Source organism: Terrapene carolina, unplaced genomic scaffold (genome assembly GCF_002925995.2).
Source record: "Terrapene carolina triunguis isolate 2854851 unplaced genomic scaffold, T_m_triunguis-2.0 Scaffold66, whole genome shotgun sequence".
Classification (NCBI taxonomy): domain Eukaryota; kingdom Metazoa; phylum Chordata; order Testudines; family Emydidae; genus Terrapene; species Terrapene triunguis.
In genome coordinates, this window is record NW_020664417.1 from 23129350 (window position 1) to 23147785 (window position 18436).

An 18436-nucleotide genomic window follows, 5' to 3' on the forward strand; every position below is an offset into this window, starting at 1 on the left:
GCTCCATTTTTGGTTTTCCATGAGCCTGGATCCCCAGATGGACTTTTTCTCACATGATGAACCACCTCCACTTTCCAAGAGGGGAGACCGTCATGCATCATAGGAGATGTAGTCCAACTGGGGAGCCTGCCCTATAGAAGAGAATAGGAGCATGAGGCATTGAAACTACAACTCCCATAAAGCACCACAGCAGCATTTCATAATCAAAATATTTCAGGTTTGGGATGGAAAATTAGAAACTATTCATGGAGAGCAGACACCTTTTTTTAATCTATTCATTAGCTGAAAGCCCAATCTTCTATCAAATCCCTTTTTGAAGGAAATCTTTCAGCCACTCCTAAATACAGTTGTGAGCAATCAGACATGGCACATAAATGTGGGCAATGACGTGGCATTGACCAAAAATTGTCCTGATCTACACTAACTCATCACTGTCATGTTACTTAGCTCCATTGTTCAAAACCATGTTCAAACACAATAAAATATTGTAATGAAGACAAGCTCCTGGAAACTAAATAATTGGGGTGCTGTGAATGAGTTGTATGTGTGAGGTATACAGGAGGGCTTCTGGGATGTGCATGGGTTTGGGATCCAGTAATATGAACAAGAATGGGATGGAACTAGTAATGGAATTAGTCATGGCTCTAGTCCAGAGGGAAAGGATGGGAAATTAGTGTAGCAAGGGTAAATTCTAGGGGAGAGAAGGGAGCTGCCAGCAGGAAAGGCGAAGTCATTTTGGGAAGGATCAGTAGCTGTAGACAAGAAAGCTCATCATATTCTTAGTGCAGCTTGATAAGAGGCAACTCCAAACTGACTGTATTGTTCTGAGAGTTAAAGTTTGAAACATGTTGTTTTGCTTTTATTCCTTCATCTAGTGACACATCTTGCTCATTGGAATTACTGTTTTGATTTATCTTTTTTCTTTTTCTTTTTCTTTCTTCCTCAATTCACTGAAATGGCAACATGTCTGCTTTTACATTGTAGGATGTTACTCTCAAAGTCCTGATTTATTGGACTCTGTGGTAGCTGGTAGATGGGAACATGGATTTCATCAACACCTACTATATCTATCAGATGTATAAGTTCTTAATATGTCTGGCTTACAATGTATATGTTTTACTGCAGTTTGCTGTAAAAGAACTAAAAGAACTAGAATACTGGAAACAAGAATTACAGGAGGAAGGAAATACACTTATTGACTTTTTCTGTGAAGACAAAGAAACCATGAAACTGGATGAGTGCTTCCAGATATTCAGGGACTTCTGCATAAAGTTCAACAAGGCTGTTAAGGTAAGGAGAATGAAAACACATTTTCTTTCACTTAAAATAAATCTCTTTATTCTTATGTTATCTAAGGCCTGGTCTACACTAACCCCCCAATTCGAACTAAGGTACGCAACTTCAGCTACGTGAATAACGTAGCTGAAGTTGACGTACCTTAGTTCGAACTTACCGCGGTCCAGACGCGGCAGGCAGGCTCCCCCGTCGACTCCGCGTACTGCTCGCGCCGAGCAGGATTACCGGAGTCGACGGCGAGCACTTCTGGGTTCGATTTTATCGCGTCCAGACAAGATGCGATAAATCGAACCCAGAAGTTCGATTGCCTGCCGCCGAACCAGCGCGGTAAGTATAGACAAGCCCTAAGACTGCTTCAGGGACCTAACATCCCTATAATATTTGACATATTTGTTTGAATTAATATAATGTGGCAAATTGCCCATTTCCAGGGCTTTTGTTGCTCTAAGCAAACTGGAAAATAGCTACCTCTCCCAGCCTTGTAGCCAATCCAATAATCAAGTCAAACATTTTGCTGCCCCAAATATTTTGTTACTAGCCAATTAGATTATTTAGAGGATGTCAGGCCAGTCATCTAAGCGTCATTATAAAATAGCTTCCTCCCTCACCCTCCTTACAAGTCTGTAAAAATTCCATTCTTGCATTCTTTCTCCCTCCAGAGGAAGGCATTAAGTGGTGTTTTGGGTCCCATGAAGACTCTTTGTGGCCTTTTGGGGGGTGATATGGGAAGGCAGCCTAACAGATTTTATCTATTTCAAGACTTGTATTATAGGTGACCTCCAGTCCTGCCAGTGTGGTCATGGCAGCTATGGTGTGAAAGCAGCCTCCGTAGCCTTTGCTCTACTTTTGTCATTGGCAGCTTTGCTTTTTTCCAGGGACAGCTTTGTGTACATAAATATGTTCTTTGTCTCATTTAATCCAATGCGTCATGCCTGTTTTCCCCTACAGTGCTGTATAATGGTATAAACAGGCAACTTCCAATTAAGTAACCGTTTGATATTGGCATATTAAAAATACACTAAAAAGTACTGTTGGATGGGACATGAAGATCTGAACAATACTCCCGGCTTATAAATACACATAAATAAAACAGATATACAATACCCAGGTTCATAACAAATAATTTAAGCATCTGGAGTAGTCCCATTGCCTTCAGTGTGACTACACACCTGTTTAAGCAGTCTGAATTGGGATTATATTGAACAAAACTAATTCAGAATGTATAATATCTCAGACCAATCCTTATTCTGTTTAGCCTGTACAGGGTACTTCAATATTAAAGGAATACCATCAACCTGAATTGCATTTCTGACGACAACAACAACAAAAAACAAAAAAAAAGTTCTGAATACTGTTAACTCTACACTTAAAATAATCACATTGGAATAAGCTAGATAATAATTTTTTGTTTACTTTGTGCATTGGACAGCAATTTGTAGAGTTTGGCTTCCCCCCCACCCCCCACCTGTTCTTCTAACTCATATATTCTGTCATTCTGTGTTGACAGCAGGGTAGATAATTTTTTTAGTAGTGTGAATATTGCTAGGCTCTGATGGATTAATAATGTAATAAAAATTATGCCTTCCAGAAATGTGAACCCACCCTTTTGGCAAAGGCAAGCTACCCTTTCCATTTGGGATCCATTGCAAATAATCCAGACTTTATCCCCAATTGTGAACCAGAGAGCTTTCAAGATTGGGAAAGTCATAGAATAAACACAGCTAGCCAGTTGTATACTAAAGAGATTTCTCTCTAGTGTTTTATTTTATTTTATTTTATTTTAATTAAAGAAATCATACCCAACTTTAACTTGCAGTCTCCTCTGGTATCAGCACCTTCAATTTAGCATTATTTTCCAACTTTCTAGAAAGCTGTTTTATATAGAAAGTTAACTTTAATAAAAGTGGTGACTTCTGGATGGATAGCAAATAAAAAAAGTAATTTATTACTTGCTGACAACTTCTCACAAAATATCCAAATCCTTTTGGCATTTTATCATATATAGTAGGGTTGACAAATTACACCAGGGAAATACTCTTCAGTTTGGAAGAGAGGGTCAGCAGTCTCTGTGTGTAGCATGATAAAAGAATATTTTGTTTAAAAATACTGTTTTGTAGTACTCTACACCAGCCTGGTTAGTGTGTGCATGCGTGCCCCTATAATACAAAACCATGAGTTTGGATAAGTGAATAAATTATAGTGAAAGAGCTGATTTTATGCATATAGAGGACATGTGCAATTATTCATGTATTGGGATGCATTTCGTAACCAAACATTACAAATTGTTTGATGTTTATTATCCACGGGTGATCCTCCAGGCTCTTTCTCGTAGAAAAGGTCACACTCAGATAAATGAATAATTAATTTCATATTTGCTAATAGCCACTAGACTAATGGTAGCCTCTTGCGGTGAATAAGAAACAGCCCTAAAACAGAGGAATGGTTCCAAAAAATATAAGAGGTTATAGAGTGCGGGGGGGCGGAAATGCAGCATGTAGACACACAGCAAAATAGACCGAGGACAGAAGATATTCATTTGATACTAGGAGTGCACTGGATCCAGAAGAAGAATTGCATTTGGAAGTTTTTTGAATATTAATATGTTTGAACATGTCTGAGTATGTCATGTTTGTAAATATAGCATAAGAAAATCCCCAGAAATATATCCTGGTTGGGGTAAGAAAGTTCAATGTGTAACCTTAACAAATAGAAAAATGTAGAGAAACATCATGCAATGATACATTACAACAAAGTGTATGGTAACAATTTATAAAGTTCCTTAAAAAGATGTGTATTTTTTTTAAAGGGAAATAGTAGAACCATAGACCGTTGAAGGATGACTCCACTATTAGGTATATTATATACAATTTTTTTTAACCAATTCATATTTAGAAAGTGGTTATTTAAAGTTGATCGGTCTTCAATGAGACCCATCTACAGACAGGATTTAGTGCATTCCATTATCATGGAATAAACCCTTTGCCCCAGAATTTTGTTCCAACATACAAGCGTTCCCTTTTTTTAAGAAGAGAGTCTGATTTTGAAGAAACAGTGTTGTAGGTCTTTCCGAGGCTATCTGATCTTCTTGAGTCTGATGGCAGCCTGAAAAATAGCTCAGAGAGGTAGGAACTACTCCACCCATTGAAGACTATGTCCACACTAATTTCTTTTGTTTTTCTGAAAATTTTTCATCCCATTGCAGCTGCTACCACTGTGCAGCTCCTCTTGTTGTAGCAACATAAGACGTGCTAGGGTAGACAAACCTCCATATGAATGCTGGTGTGTGTGGTTTGTTTTTGTCTTTAAATGTTGCTGCATAGCCCTCCTCTGATTAGGTTTTAGCAAAATAGTGGGAAATGATGGCTGTCATCAGTACCTTGTCTATACTAGCATTCGCTCCATTGTGCAGTTGCCGTGGTATTAGGAATAGGTGCACATGTTTCAAAAAAACAATGTAGTGCAGATAAGGCTTTAATAGTTTAAATATGAAATCTAACGGTGACAATTTAAATGCTGTCTTTAACTATGTCACTGCCAGTGATTTTAGCAGAAAAACATTCAGCCTGCCCCCAAAAACCCGCTGCTGAAGTTGCAGATTTATATATAGACAATATATTCATATACTCAATTTTGAGGTGGGGACAGCGTAACACTGAATTTATTATCAAAATAAAGAACACAAGTTAACTGTGCTGATTAGAGCATCACTTGCATGTATAATTGATTGAAGTCTCTGCCACAGAATTCCTGCCTGCTGCACTGGAATGCCACAGAATCTGGGGCTATCCCACTGTGGCGTTCATAGGAACTTGGCTATAGAATGCCACCTGTCGAGGAACAATTGCATCTGGGGTGCTTGAGTATAAGCTCTCTGATATGTCAAGTCCAGAAGGATGGAATGGATCCAGGGGGCCATATGGATCTTTGTGGCATCAAACTAGATGGTTTTAATGGCTGAGGTTAATTGTTTGTTTGTCTAAAATGTTTCTGGTTTAAATGTTTGCATATGCAATGAAAATTGCTGACTTAAAACTTACTAAAAGTGGACTTAAAACCTAGCATATTGTAGTTCATATTCTTGGTCTCTGCGGGGGTCTGATAGTGTTTTTCAGTGCTTCCTATGCTGGCCGGTCTAATGAGCTGTATTAGTTAGGCAGGAAACTGTTCTCCATATGGTACAATAGTTGCCATGGTGATTTGAGTGGGGAACTGACCACAGTAGGAAAAAATGAAGGGATAGGTGGCCTCATTTAGCTTGTTTTGAAATAAGGGATGCTTCACTCTGAAATGTGTATTTATTCCTCACTCTCCTCCTTTTTTTGACAGGAAAATAAGGAACGAGAGAGTCAAGAAATTCACCAACTGCAGAGATTAAGGGAGCTGGAGGAAAAGCGCCGATCCTGGGCCGCTGGAGAGCTTGGGAGCTTTGGGAGAAGTAGCAGTGAAAATGATGTTCAGACGTTGGCTAAAAAAGGACTGGAGGATTTTCTACCTTTCTTGCAGCAGAGACCTCAAAGTCCTTTGAATAGAAACCCCAGTACTAGGCGCTCCCGACTGTCCTTAGGGATTACTACAGATAGAGAGCTTCGGACTTTCCTGGAAATCTCCAAGGATGAGGATCCAAACAAATTCAACAGCCTTCCTCGTGCAAACACACGACAAGCAAGACCCAGCATAGCCTTGACTGAATCCAAAGAGCCTAGAGATCTCAGTTTAAATAACTTGAATTTACGCCAAGCATCTGAAACCAAAATGGATAGCGCAGATCTGTCTCAGTTGCCTTCAGCTCAGCCCAGTCACTTACAAGACATGGAGGTGGGCTCTACCAGTACTAACCTCTGTTACTCAGAAAAGAATACCGACAACAGTCAGCACAGGTCCAGTGTGCCTGGTGTGGAAGCAACAGATATAAATGCTTTGGCCCTTGCTGTTGAGGAATGTAAAGTTGTTAAAGGACTACATAAGTCTGATATTCAAGGAACAAAACCTATGGAAGACATGCCTTTAATAAACTTAGAGGATGTTGGTGCAGCAGACTTAGAGACTCTAGATGACTTGAGCTTGCACTCCCTCAGCACTGTGGATAATGATGATCCAATGCCCTCTTACAAAAGTTCCAGAGAGGCCGATGATTGTCAAGCCAAGGTGGCAAGCTGCAAAAATGAAGTTTCAGAGCATGCCAGTAGTGGCCCCACATCTATGGATACAAGTGTTTCTGGCAGTAAAGAACATGGGCCAACATTCTACTTATCTGATACTACTGATTGTTCTCTGACTTTCGACTGTTCAGAAGGAAATGATTTAAAATTAGTTGGCAATGAAATGAAAGAGCAAGATGGCAGAGCTTACTCTTGTGCAAATGATGCTCGAGGTGGGAGTAGTACAGTCACCTCAAATCTGAATTCGTCCTCTGCAAAGGAAATTTCTCTTCATACTTCCTCAAATGACAAGGAGGACTCCAGCAGCAAGCACAACTTTCCTAAGGAAAAGCCTGTAAAATGTAGAGAATCCTTAGGACCAAAGAGAAACTCTCTAAAAGATAGATCTCTAAACTCCTCAAAATCCAGTGGCACTCGCCCTACCCAGACAGCTACTGCCAGACCAATAAGAACTTTGAATGCATCTGAAAATGTGAGTATGAGAAAAGTGGTGCCCATTTCCAGGTCAAACAAAGCACCAAGCAGTCTGAAAAAGCCAGAAGCCAAACCAGCACTTCGAGAGGCCAGTACAGCTGAAACACAACTGTCACGTCGCAACTCTATCCGAGGGACAACAGAAACCCTTCCAAGAACTCCTTACAGGCATAGCTTATCAGTAGAGGAGCCAAAATTGCAGCGAGGGACTGCAACTTCCAGCAGTGCCCATTTTGAGAGGGACCAAGTTCAGCGCAAGGGCTCTCTTAAAGTGCCAGGTTCTAAATCTGTCCGAACTATTCCCAAATCAAAACCAGATGAAAGTAAGATTTGTCGCTCCACTGTAAAACCCCAGGCTCCTCCAGATGCTAACAAAAGCACGACAGCTAGTGCTCCCAAGACACCGTCCTCTATACCAAACTTTGCAAGGAACACAGTGGCCTCTTCCTCAAGGAGTGCAAAGGTGGATCTACCTAACTCTTCGAAAACTCCAAGCATCACGAGATCAGTGTCTCAGAAGCTACCTAGAACGAGGCCTGCAACAAACTCTGATGACCTCATCCCCAAGGAGAATACTGGAAACCTCCTAAAACGAGCAAGTAGTGCTAGAGTTGTCAAAAGAAACACAGACCATAGTGATATTCTCAGTGCTAAAGTGGAACCTACAGCAAAGGAACAAGGTATAATGGAAAAGTCGTCCCTTAAATTGAAAGATGCAAACCGGACCACAATAGGGAAGATATTTAAACCATTATTGAAATAAGGGTTTGGGCTTTTTGACATCTTGGAATATGAACACATGTTTAAGCACTGGATGTCTTGTGAAATATCCAAAACAGTAATATCACTATTTATCTCCTGGTATCTAATGTACAGTACACCATCAGAGGACAGCAACTACTTTTGTTCTGATCTTCGTCCTATAAGCATGAATTTGAATGTATTTAATGTTACTGTGGTGGAGTACAAATGCCACAAATCTTTTGTGCATTTGTGGTATAGTACATTGCTAAAAAACAAACTTGAAGGAATTTCAAACTACCAATTGAAATGATTTTGTGACATGAGAAGAAAAAAAAAAAAAGAGGGGGTTATGGCCAGTTTTTGTATACAGGAGCCTTTTTTTTTTCTTTTTTTTTTTTTTTTAAGGCGTAAGCAGTTATACTAGTTGGTTCCTTTATTCAAAGTTAAAACAACGCCTTTGGAATAGTGCAGAAAATGAACTTAGGTGAAGACACTTTTTCTGTCACTCTTAATTCCTTGGATTCAGGAGTCATCTGTGCCTGTTGCAAAGTCCATTGCTGGCAATTGGACACACTGGGAACCGCTGGCCTAAAAATGGTGAAACAGGACATTCACTGTTTGTGGCTGTCTTAACCTCATTGAAGAATTTATGACATGTCTAGTTGTGTATGTGTGTCTGTCTGTCTGTAGGAAGGAAGGAAAACCCTGCTGGGCAGAAAGTTTATTCTCCATGAGTGTGGCAGAATTGTCTTGCACGTACAAGTAGAATATAGTAAAAAAATGACTGGTGCTGGATGTAGTAGCGTAGCTGGAGGTCATGCCTATTGGAAATACCACCAGTAGCTGTTAGGGATAATAATTACTCATGTTCTGACTTGTTTCAGTCAGATGCAAACTTGCCAGCTTTTGGTAATACAAAAGTGCCATATTTATAATACATATCAAAGGTGATGCAGTTCAACATTTGAAGGCTGCAACCTGGGGCCGAGCACTTTCTTACCATTCCTTATTTCCACTAGTTTATCTACTATCAAATTACTTGAATGTTGCTATGGCTCCGAAACAGCCATTTCCCTGCCGCCTCCTCCTCCTTTCTTTGTCAGCAGGAGCATTTAGCAGGAAACACACAGCTTACACATGGACAGTGTTTTGTAAATTAAGCTGCTTTGGCTGCTTCAAATGTGGTTTTTAATGTTTAAAGTGGCTAAAGGATGAATTAAAGACATGTTTTAAACTAGTGTTTCATAAGCTTTTTAAAAAAAATACCTTTTTTTTTCTGCAGATACAAATTTTAACACCATGTCAGACTGATACAGAGAATGAGGGAAAACTTGTTTTAACATGCTCTGTGCCTTTCCAAGATAAATGTATGTAGGTGTGGGGAAACTGACTGTCTCCAAACATCTTATTTAAACAGTTGCCTTTTTATTCACTTATGAATGAAACCTCATTTTCAAAAAAAAAAAAACATACAACTTTCCAAATAGATTTCATTTTATCTCTGCCTACTGATACATCACTCCCACCACCCCCTTCCATTAGGAGTTTATACTTCATTCAGAATTAGCTACCTGCCCACGCACTTCCATGGGCTAGCAACCAACCAGTCGGGTACAGCCAGCTATATGATTTTAATAAAGCAAGTGGCCCTTAACCAAGCAGATCCCACTGTAGACAGCATACCAAAATACTATCAGCTGTTCCATGGGACCTCTTGTGAAAGTCTGTCTCAAAGTGAGAATTTTTATAATCAATTCACAGGCAAGGACCTCAGAGTGAATATTGCTTTAAATTTCATAAGCTTTAGGATCTTCCCTCCCTTGTGGGTTAAATATGAAAGTGTGTCCCTTAGCCCTCTCTGTGTCCTTGTGTACACATTTGTGAGAGCAGGTGACTTAAAAAAAAAAGAAATCTTTTATTGGTAGTAAGCTTGAAAAAAAGTAATTTAAATGTGTTTGGAAAATGTAAATAAATATCTATATAAATGTCTGTAAAAACAAACAATGTATTTAATGGACCATTTATACATTTCTGAGTAACTTGCTAGTTTAATAAAGTTCCCACTTACCGGGGTCGTGCTTTATATTTTCCCTATTTTCTATTTTGGTTTTGGTACTATAGTTCTCAACTTGACAGTGTCCCAAAAGGAATGACTTTAACACAGAAATTCAGGAAGTTTTAAATGTTGGATTAATTTTTTAAAAGATATTTTATATAACTTCAGTTTCATGATTAAGCATTTTTAATGCAGGCCTTCCTGCTCTAAAAATGGGTTAACAGCAAATTTGTGGAGCATATTTGGGTCTAAAATGAAGGATTAATTGCTAGTATGTGCAGCATGTTCTGCACACATTTTGTGTTTTGGCCAAGATAAATATTCATGGGACTAACAAGTCTGGATCTGCTGCTATCTTCATACTTTTTGGCATAGCACACTTTATTGGGAAATCCTAGCTCATAACTCCCAGGGGTTTAGAAATGAGAGTGTGATGACTGTTTTACTATAACACTTAAAGGAAAAAATGGGCTAAAGCTTCATTTCATCTATTATTTCCTCCATTGCCTTATAAAATAGCAATTGGTATAAGCTGAAATACAGCGCCAGCCCATGTCAAGTGGACATCAGTTCTCCTAAAAGAAAACCCTTTCCCCCTGTGCTGTGGAGAATGCTTTCTGTGCTGGCATTGCTGCTCTTTTCAGACTTGTTCGGCTCCTGATTTTGCTTGTTTAGTCAGTGCTTTGTCCCTTAAAAGTGACAAAGACCTGCAGCCTGACTGCTGACAGATGTGAGCTTTGTGGGAAGGCTCCTTTACCATTTAAACATGTCTTAAGTTTTTTTTAATTTTTTAAACTTCATTTTAACAGGGTTTGTAAGTACCAGTTCATTACTTTCACTACCAGATCTGCTGTCAGAATTGAGTGACAGATATAAATGCCCTGTAGGTTTAATTTCCCGTGACATCAGCTAACCCAACCTCTTTCCCTATAAACAAGTTTGCATATGAAAGGCCTTATAGGGTATGCCAACCATGGAGTTTCTTTGCTGCGTAGATGTACCCATAGTTAACTAGATTGCAGTCAGTTCTGAGTTGACTAAAGAATGAGACAATTCCACTTCTTCCAGTTTTGCCAAATGTCAAATACTTTTGTCTCTGGTAATAGATTAATCTGATCCCTCTCCCCACTTATGGTGTTGCTGGGTCATGGGTGGAGGGACAAGGTGAGGGTGAATGAGGAAGCTAGGGGCACAAATAGTGATCTCTAGAGCTAGATGGCAGGTAGAGCTTTTGGCACAGTAAGGAAACATGCTGGGGCATACTTACAGGTATCTAATATTTACGCTTTGTGGGAATTACATACATAGCCATTCAGAATCAGGGATTCACTGCATCACTCATTACAATGGCTTATGAATTTCTCAGGGAAGAAAGAAAAAGTTTTCATCATGTCTCCCATAGCACCTAAGTGCAAGACTGTGCTATTTAGAAAGATATCAACAGATTGTTTCAATCTTGTAAGGCTCTGCTTGTCTGGCTAACTACTATATGTTATGATGTAGCTACAGTTAAACAGACCAAACTAAACAGAGCTCCTTTCTTTCAACTCTATCCTCGCCAAAATATCCAGTTTTCTAACTGCTTAACATCTATAAACTTAACACAACACTGTTTACATCTTGGGAACATTTGCTTACATAACCACTACCCAAAACAATGGAGTTCATCTACTGTGTCACTACTTAAACAGCCAGCAACTTGTTCCCTTTTTATTAACAGATAGCTAATCTAAATCTAGCTAGCTCTGGTGATCGAATGACATATTCTGGGAATCTTCTTTACTGTTAGTAACGACTTCTGGGCAAATAACCTTGTAACTGGAAAAAAAAGACACTAAGTGCAGTACCTGTAAATAATTTTTCACTGTAAGACTGAATGTTTGTCTTCCATGAGAATGATTAAAACAGACCCACTGAGGACTATAATTAAGAGACTAGCTTACCAGCAGTGTGTCAAGTCAGTTATTTGCATTGGAACAAGGCTATTTGCTGGCATATGGCCATCACTGGCAGTGTACCTGGAATTTGTGCTTCCTAGAGCCAATGACATATCAGAATGAATACAAACTTTCAGCTGTCAACTTACTCCTTTCTTAAAATCTGCTAACCTCCAACTGCTGCTATCCTTTCTTATTGCACTGAGCCAACTTGGAGTGCAAAGGTCATCATGAGCGTACTGATTTTGTTGGGAGGGGAAGGGAGTGGGAGTTTGTAGATGATGAGTCAATGCTTAGCAAGGGTGGCCCTGATAGGGAAGGATCAGAAAGTTGCATAAGTGTTCCGGGTTTTTTACCCCTCCAAAAGAGACTCTCCCAGTCCAAAGTAAAGAGTGTGGGAAAACTCCCTTTGAATGATGATGTATTGGAGACACAGGAGTGAATATATCTCTCTTGCTTTAGGTGTTGGCTACAAATACACAACAGCCATCTCTGTCCTATTCTATCTTTGTCTATTTAAAAAAAATACTTTAATGCTTTTATATGGGCAAAGTGGAAGAAAAAAATATAAATTCTACCCACTTTTATCAAGGAGACTGACCATTTAAAATAGTTGGCAACTGCAAACAGACCCTCTGCTGGAAATTGGCACATATTTTCATTGGATGTGGATTCAGTGGCAAAGTAGCTAAGACAAAAAAGCAGAATTTCTTCTCGGCCTCAAAATGGGACTAAATGACAATCTTTTTATTTTGAAATATAAATCCTAGCCATTGAAGAAGGGCCATGTTCATGTGTGCATCAAAGAAAGTTGGCCACACATTTGTGCCATTTGTTTCTTGGTTTACTATGAGAGTTGCCTTCCTGACGGCCTTCTGTCCGAGGGTCATTAGAAACCAAAGAAAGTTGCCTTCAGTGTAGTAGACAGCAATAAACAATAGCTAACCAATATCAAAATCCCCCAGCAAAACCAGAACGTGTGTAGTCTGTATTAGTATTGCTTTATCTAGCTCTTCATTTAAGCAGAACTGTCATGTGATGCTTAACTGTTCTGCAAGTGTAAAGGAAGCCAGTGGATTAATCATAACATGTGCACTTCTAAGAGCTTATTCAGAGAAGTAATATTCTGTATCTTCATGTGCTATCACATGTTCTGGGGCCTGAGGCTGTTTATGTTCTTAAGATAAATATGTCTGGAAATTGCAGTAATGCATTATTAGCTTTTAATAGCTAATAAGTTGTGTATGGAAATAGATTTATCAGGTGTATTAGGCAAACGTGGAAGTGATAAATTAAGACACAATTTGAGACAAGTTTTCAAGCCCAGGTGGATCCTTTCTTCTGTGTCATTAACATCTTTAAATTAGTGTTGGAAATACTACTGCTGGCAAATACTTACACAGATCAGTCACAGAGAAAGGGCTAGAGTCCTTTGTGCCTGCCTAAACTGAAGCATTGTAGCAAACAGCTGACTAGTAGTGATGCATATTGCTGCTTGAGTTTTACTACTAAAAAAAGACACAAGTCACTAACTTCAGTGTTTGTGTTTCTATTATTTTTCATGAGGCATCTGAAGGTGTTACAGATGTATTCATCATTAAAATCTATAACCACCTTTTTAGAATGAAAAGCTGTTACAAACATGCTCTTCTTTCTATCCCTCAAACAACTGTTTGCCTCTCTGCATCTCATTGCTGTTTCCTCCCACTCCCATTTCCTTTTATATTTTCCATCCATCCCTATTATATTTTCCATCCTTCCCTAACAATCTCACTCTGTTTATCTTTCATTTTGTTTCTCTGCTTCTGTCTGAAAGCTCTGTTCTGCCATTTTCTGTTCTCAAGCTTTTTCTTAGTTCTCTGAGCCTCTCATTTCTTCTTTCTCCTTCCAATCCTCTCCCCTTTTCCCAAGTCCTCTTGTGGGTGTGTGAAAATTGAGTTATTCTCTGCCAGCCTTTGGTAAGGGAGGCAGAGGTGCTGGAACAAGTTATATAGTGGGGGTGCTGAGAGCCATTAAACCAAGCTGTAACCTCTGTATATAATGGAAACCACCAGCAGCCCTAGTTCCAGCACCTACGAAGGGAGGAAGATAGGACAAGAAACACAGGGATATGGTCTTAAGGATCCTGCTTCTATCTCAGTAGCTTCCACCTTTCATTCTTACTGAACTGCTAGGACACAAGTGGAAGGGCAGCTAGTTGTTGATCACTGGAGTATCCATACTAGGAATAATGCAAGAGGCTGGGACACACTCTTCTAAAAATGGAATAGTTGATGTCTATGGGGAATGGAGTGTGTGTGTGTTATTTTCTTGGCTTTCTGGGTCAATAGATAAATGAGTGGTAATGAAAGAATGCCAGGCAATTGGACTTAAATATCCTCTCTGCCAAAAGACTCCTAAACCACCCATAATCTTCAGTGCCATCTTAGTGACATGAGCAAATACCAGAGATTTGAACTGCCAGTTTGTAACTGTTGAGGTATATGCATGTGTAATTTTTGACTAACATGCAGTTTTTCCAGTTTGTGTTAAATCACTAATTTTTACTAATGGTAAGAATTTCCCCCTCCCCGCTTATGGAGGAAGATTTCTGCAAAGCATTACCCCAACCTGCAAAAACCAATGATGGCTCATCAATATAGACTTGATGAATTACTACATGATGCAGAGCACTCTGAATTTGTGCATAGTATATTTATGTGGTATACAAATGTGCATAGCTACAAAGGAAGTTGGTGCTTATTTAAAAAAAAAAAGAGCAGACTTCACTTAAGATAGAAAACCCACTGTCAAAGACCTTAACCTAACAGCACAATGTTTTTAATACAGAGCTCATTTAAAAATGGTGGCATGTCATGGTAGTCCAAAGTGTTACCAAAATATAGATGGTATTTTGGGGAAGGTACTAGCAGAACATTAAGACCTTGTCTAGACTAGGATTTGGAAGGTGGTAGCAACCTAATGTAAGCAAGGTAGAGTGCCTTCACACCAACGTAGCCTGTGTTTTGATGCAACTTTTAATGGGAAGGTTTCAGAAAGAGAGAACACCCCATCTCAGAATAGCTAATAGCCTAGTGGTTAGGGCACTCACCTGGGATATAGGAGACCCAGGCTGAAGTCTCTGTTCTGCCTGATTTGGAGCAGGCCCTTGAACATGGGTTTCCCACATCCCAGGATTATTGGGTTCTTGGCCTGCCTGCCCACCATCCCTCTTTTCACAAACATTTTCAAAAGGTCTTGGTTTTATTCTTCATGGGAATGGAAACAAACACCAAAACCTCAACATTTTTGGTGAAACCGATTTATTGTTTTCCAGCCAGCCCTACTGTTAAAACAGGGAAATGTGGTCTAGATGGAATTGTTGTAAAATGGGGGCACAATTGGTCGAAAAACCATACTCGGAATAGTTAAACTAGAAGGGCTTATATAGTGGTGTCCTGCAAGGGTTTGTCCTGGCCTTCTCAAACTATAAGGATAGTAAAGTATTGGAAGAGGCTTCCAAGAGAGGTTGTGGAATTCCTGCTGTTGGAGGTTTTTAAGAACAAATTAGACATACACCTGTCAGGGATCGTTTAGGTATACTTGATCCTGTCTCAGTGCTGGAGGCTGGACTAGAAGATATCTTGAGGTCCTTCCAGCCCTACATTTCTATGATTCTATGTTAATTAACACGTTATCATCCTAGTCTAGACAAGACCTAGGTTGGAAGCTGTTCCAAGCACATGAGGAAGCTTAACAGGAAGCATGAAGTCAGGAGTCAGAATAAGAGATAAAGGGAATAGCCAGGAGAGAATCACAGAATCATAGACGATTAAGGTTGGAAGAGACCTCAGGAGGTCATCTAGTCCAACCCCCTGCTCAAAGAAGGACCAACACCAACTAAATCACCCCAGCCAGGGCTTTTTCAAGCTGGGCCTTAAAAACCTCTAAGGATGGAGATTCCACCACTTCCCTAGGTAACCCATTCCAGTGCTTCACCACCCTCCTAGTGAAATAGTGTTTCCTAATATCCAACCTAGACGTCCCCAACTGCAACTTGAGATCATTGCTCTTTGTTCTGTCATCTGCCACCACTGAGAACAGCTGAGCTCCATCCTCTTTGGAACCCCCCTTCAGGTAGTTGAAGGCTGCTATCAAATCCCCCCCTCCCTCTTCTCTTCTGCAGACTAAACAAGCCCAGTTCCCTCAGCCTCTCCTCGTAAGTCATGTGCCCCAGCCCCCTGATCATTTTCCTTGCCCTCCACTGGACTCTCTCCAATTTGTCCACATCTTTTCTGTAGTGGGGGGCCCAAAACTGGATGCAATACTCCAGATGTGGTCTCACCAGTGCTGAATAGAGGGGAACAATCACTTCCCTCGATCTGCTGGCAATGCTCCTACTAATGCAGCCCAATATGCCGTTAGCCTTCTTGGCAACAAGGGCAACTGCTGACTCATATCCAGCTTTTCATCCATCGTAATCCCCAGGTCCTTTTCTGCAGAACTTCTGATTAGCCAGTCGGTCCCCAGCCTGTAGCAGTGCATAGGATTCTTCAGTCCTAAGTGCAGGACTCTGCACTTCTCCTTGTTGAACCTCATCAGATTTCTTTTGGCCCAATCCTCCCATTTGTCTAGGTCACTCTGGACCCCATCCCTACCCTACAGCGTATCTACCTCTCCCCCCAGCTTAGTGTCATCCGCGAACTTGCTGAGGGTGCAATCTATCCCATCGTCCAGATAAATAATTAATAAAGATGTTGAACAAAACCGGCCCCAGGACTGACCCCTGGGGCACTCCGCTTGATACCGGCTGCCAACTAGACGTCAAGGTGTTGATCACTACCCATTGAGCCTGACAATCTAGCCAGCTTTCTATCCACCTTATAGTCCATTCATCCAATCCATACTTTTTTAACTTCCTGGTAAGAATACTCTGGGAGACCGTATCAAAAGCTTTGCTAAAGTCAAGATATATCCTGTCCACTGCTTTCCCCATATCCACAGAGCCAGTTATCTCATCATAAAAGGCAATCAGGTTAGTCAGGCATGACTTGCCCTTGGTAAATCCATGTTGACTGTTCCTGATCACCTTCCTCTCCTCCAAGTGCTTCAAAATGGTTTCCTTGAGGACCTGCTCCATGATTTTTCCAGGGACTGAGGTGAGGCTGTAGTTCCCCTGTTACCTGGGGTTCTTTCAACCCAAAGCTCTTGGTAACTTTTACTCTGTGTGAGGTGGTGTCAAGAAATAAATCAAGGGAGACGCAGCCATCTGACCGATAGATGGCTGGCACAAACAGGGCAACACAAAAATGCTTTCACTTAAAGCTAAACTTTACATAGTCTCAAGCACTTACATACGTCCGCAACAGGTTAGTAAAACACCCCCAACCCTTGATAATTACTGAAGCTGAGTGTGGCTCTCGAGTGGCACAACAGCAGCCTTCTGGTGGCCACATCTTCCGTCTGCCGGTGGGGACCATGATGTGTCCAGAGGAAGAGTCCCTGAAGAAACCCTCTTGTCACTTAAAGAAAACTTGTTAAACAAGCAGTTTCAAAGGTCAAGCAAGAGGTTTCCTTCTGGTCATCGATTAACCAGGTGTGGTTTTTCAGAGTTTGCACGCCTTGAGGCCCTGTCAGACACATTCCTGAGGGCACATGGACAAGCTTCCTGTTCTTCTAAAATGCTTGTATCAGAAATTTCAACACAATTCTTATCAGGAAGGATGCGGGTCAAGCTGCCCTGTCTCTGGCACCTTAAACCCTCTCCCCTCCTCCCTTGGTTAAGCTAAGGCTGCTGCATGGCCAATTTACAGCCTGCTGACATGGCTGCTTTTAGCAATAAGCAATAGTGGTTTCAGGCACTTTACTGGTTTGCCAAAATCTCCCTGTATGCCCCGGGTGCTCCTTCTTCCTTTTTTTTAAAGAGAAGTTTGAAGTTTGAGAAGTTTGAGTGCAACGCAGGGAGCAGAAGGAAGGGTAAGCAGTTGCAGAAAGATGTTTGGGAAGTGAGGAGAAATTTGAAAAGAAGCCATTGAAAAGTTTTGAGAAGAGAGGAATGGTCAGGCTTGTGGGGAGAGAGGTGACCTTGGCAACTGCATTTTGGATGGAGTGGAGTGGGGAGAGATGTGAGAAATTTCCAGTAATAAAGATAAATGACCAGCATGTGAATCAACATTTTGGCAGAAACAATAGGAATGGAAAGGAGGAATTTGAGATACTGTAAAGAAAATGGCAGTGTTTGGTGTGGTCCTGAATATAAAGGTTGAAGGGAAAAGAAGTCAAAGATAGCACCAAGGTTGTGAATTTAGGTGGAAATAGTCCCGCCAAATGGCGAAAGGAAAATAAGGCCAAGTAAAACAAATAACTCGCAACACTTATATTTCTAACTACATAGTTGTCCTCCAGGATTTGATAGTTACTAAGACTGGCGAGAGGTAAAGGGCTGGCTGATTGGTCTATTGGTAAATTATATTGAATTGTTATGAGTGAGCATCTGAGTTAAAATTCTACCCACTGTGTTTTGCTAAAATTCTACCCACTGTGTTTTGTCAGGGGATACTTTCTCCACTGAAAATGCTCATGTGAAAATGCCATCTCTTGCAAAATCTTCAAAGCAGGACCAAGAATTGACATCTGTGCTACACAATATTGCACCTTTGTTTCTCAGTGTTAGGATGTGATGTCACTACATCACAGAGCCAGAATGGAGGAGAGAAAAGAAGCCTAAAGTCAGGGGTTTTGGTGATACAGGTCTTAAACACCAGAAACCTTGGCTAGGTCCAGTTTTTCTG

General features: G+C 40.5%; 1 protein-coding gene across 1 annotated transcript in view; it reads left to right on the top strand.

The window, feature by feature from the left end:
- The window catches only part of FHDC1 (FH2 domain containing 1), a 43787-nt gene extending 34090 nt beyond the window's left edge, over positions 1-9697 (top strand). The window contains exons 10-11 of the mRNA XM_024207619.2: positions 1126-1290; positions 5623-9697. Coding sequence (XP_024063387.2) covers positions 1126-1290; positions 5623-7692 — 2235 coding nt within the window. The 3' untranslated portion in view covers positions 7693-9697. The remainder of the gene's footprint in view (positions 1-1125; positions 1291-5622) is intronic.
- The last annotated feature ends 8739 nt before the right edge of the window (positions 9698-18436 follow it).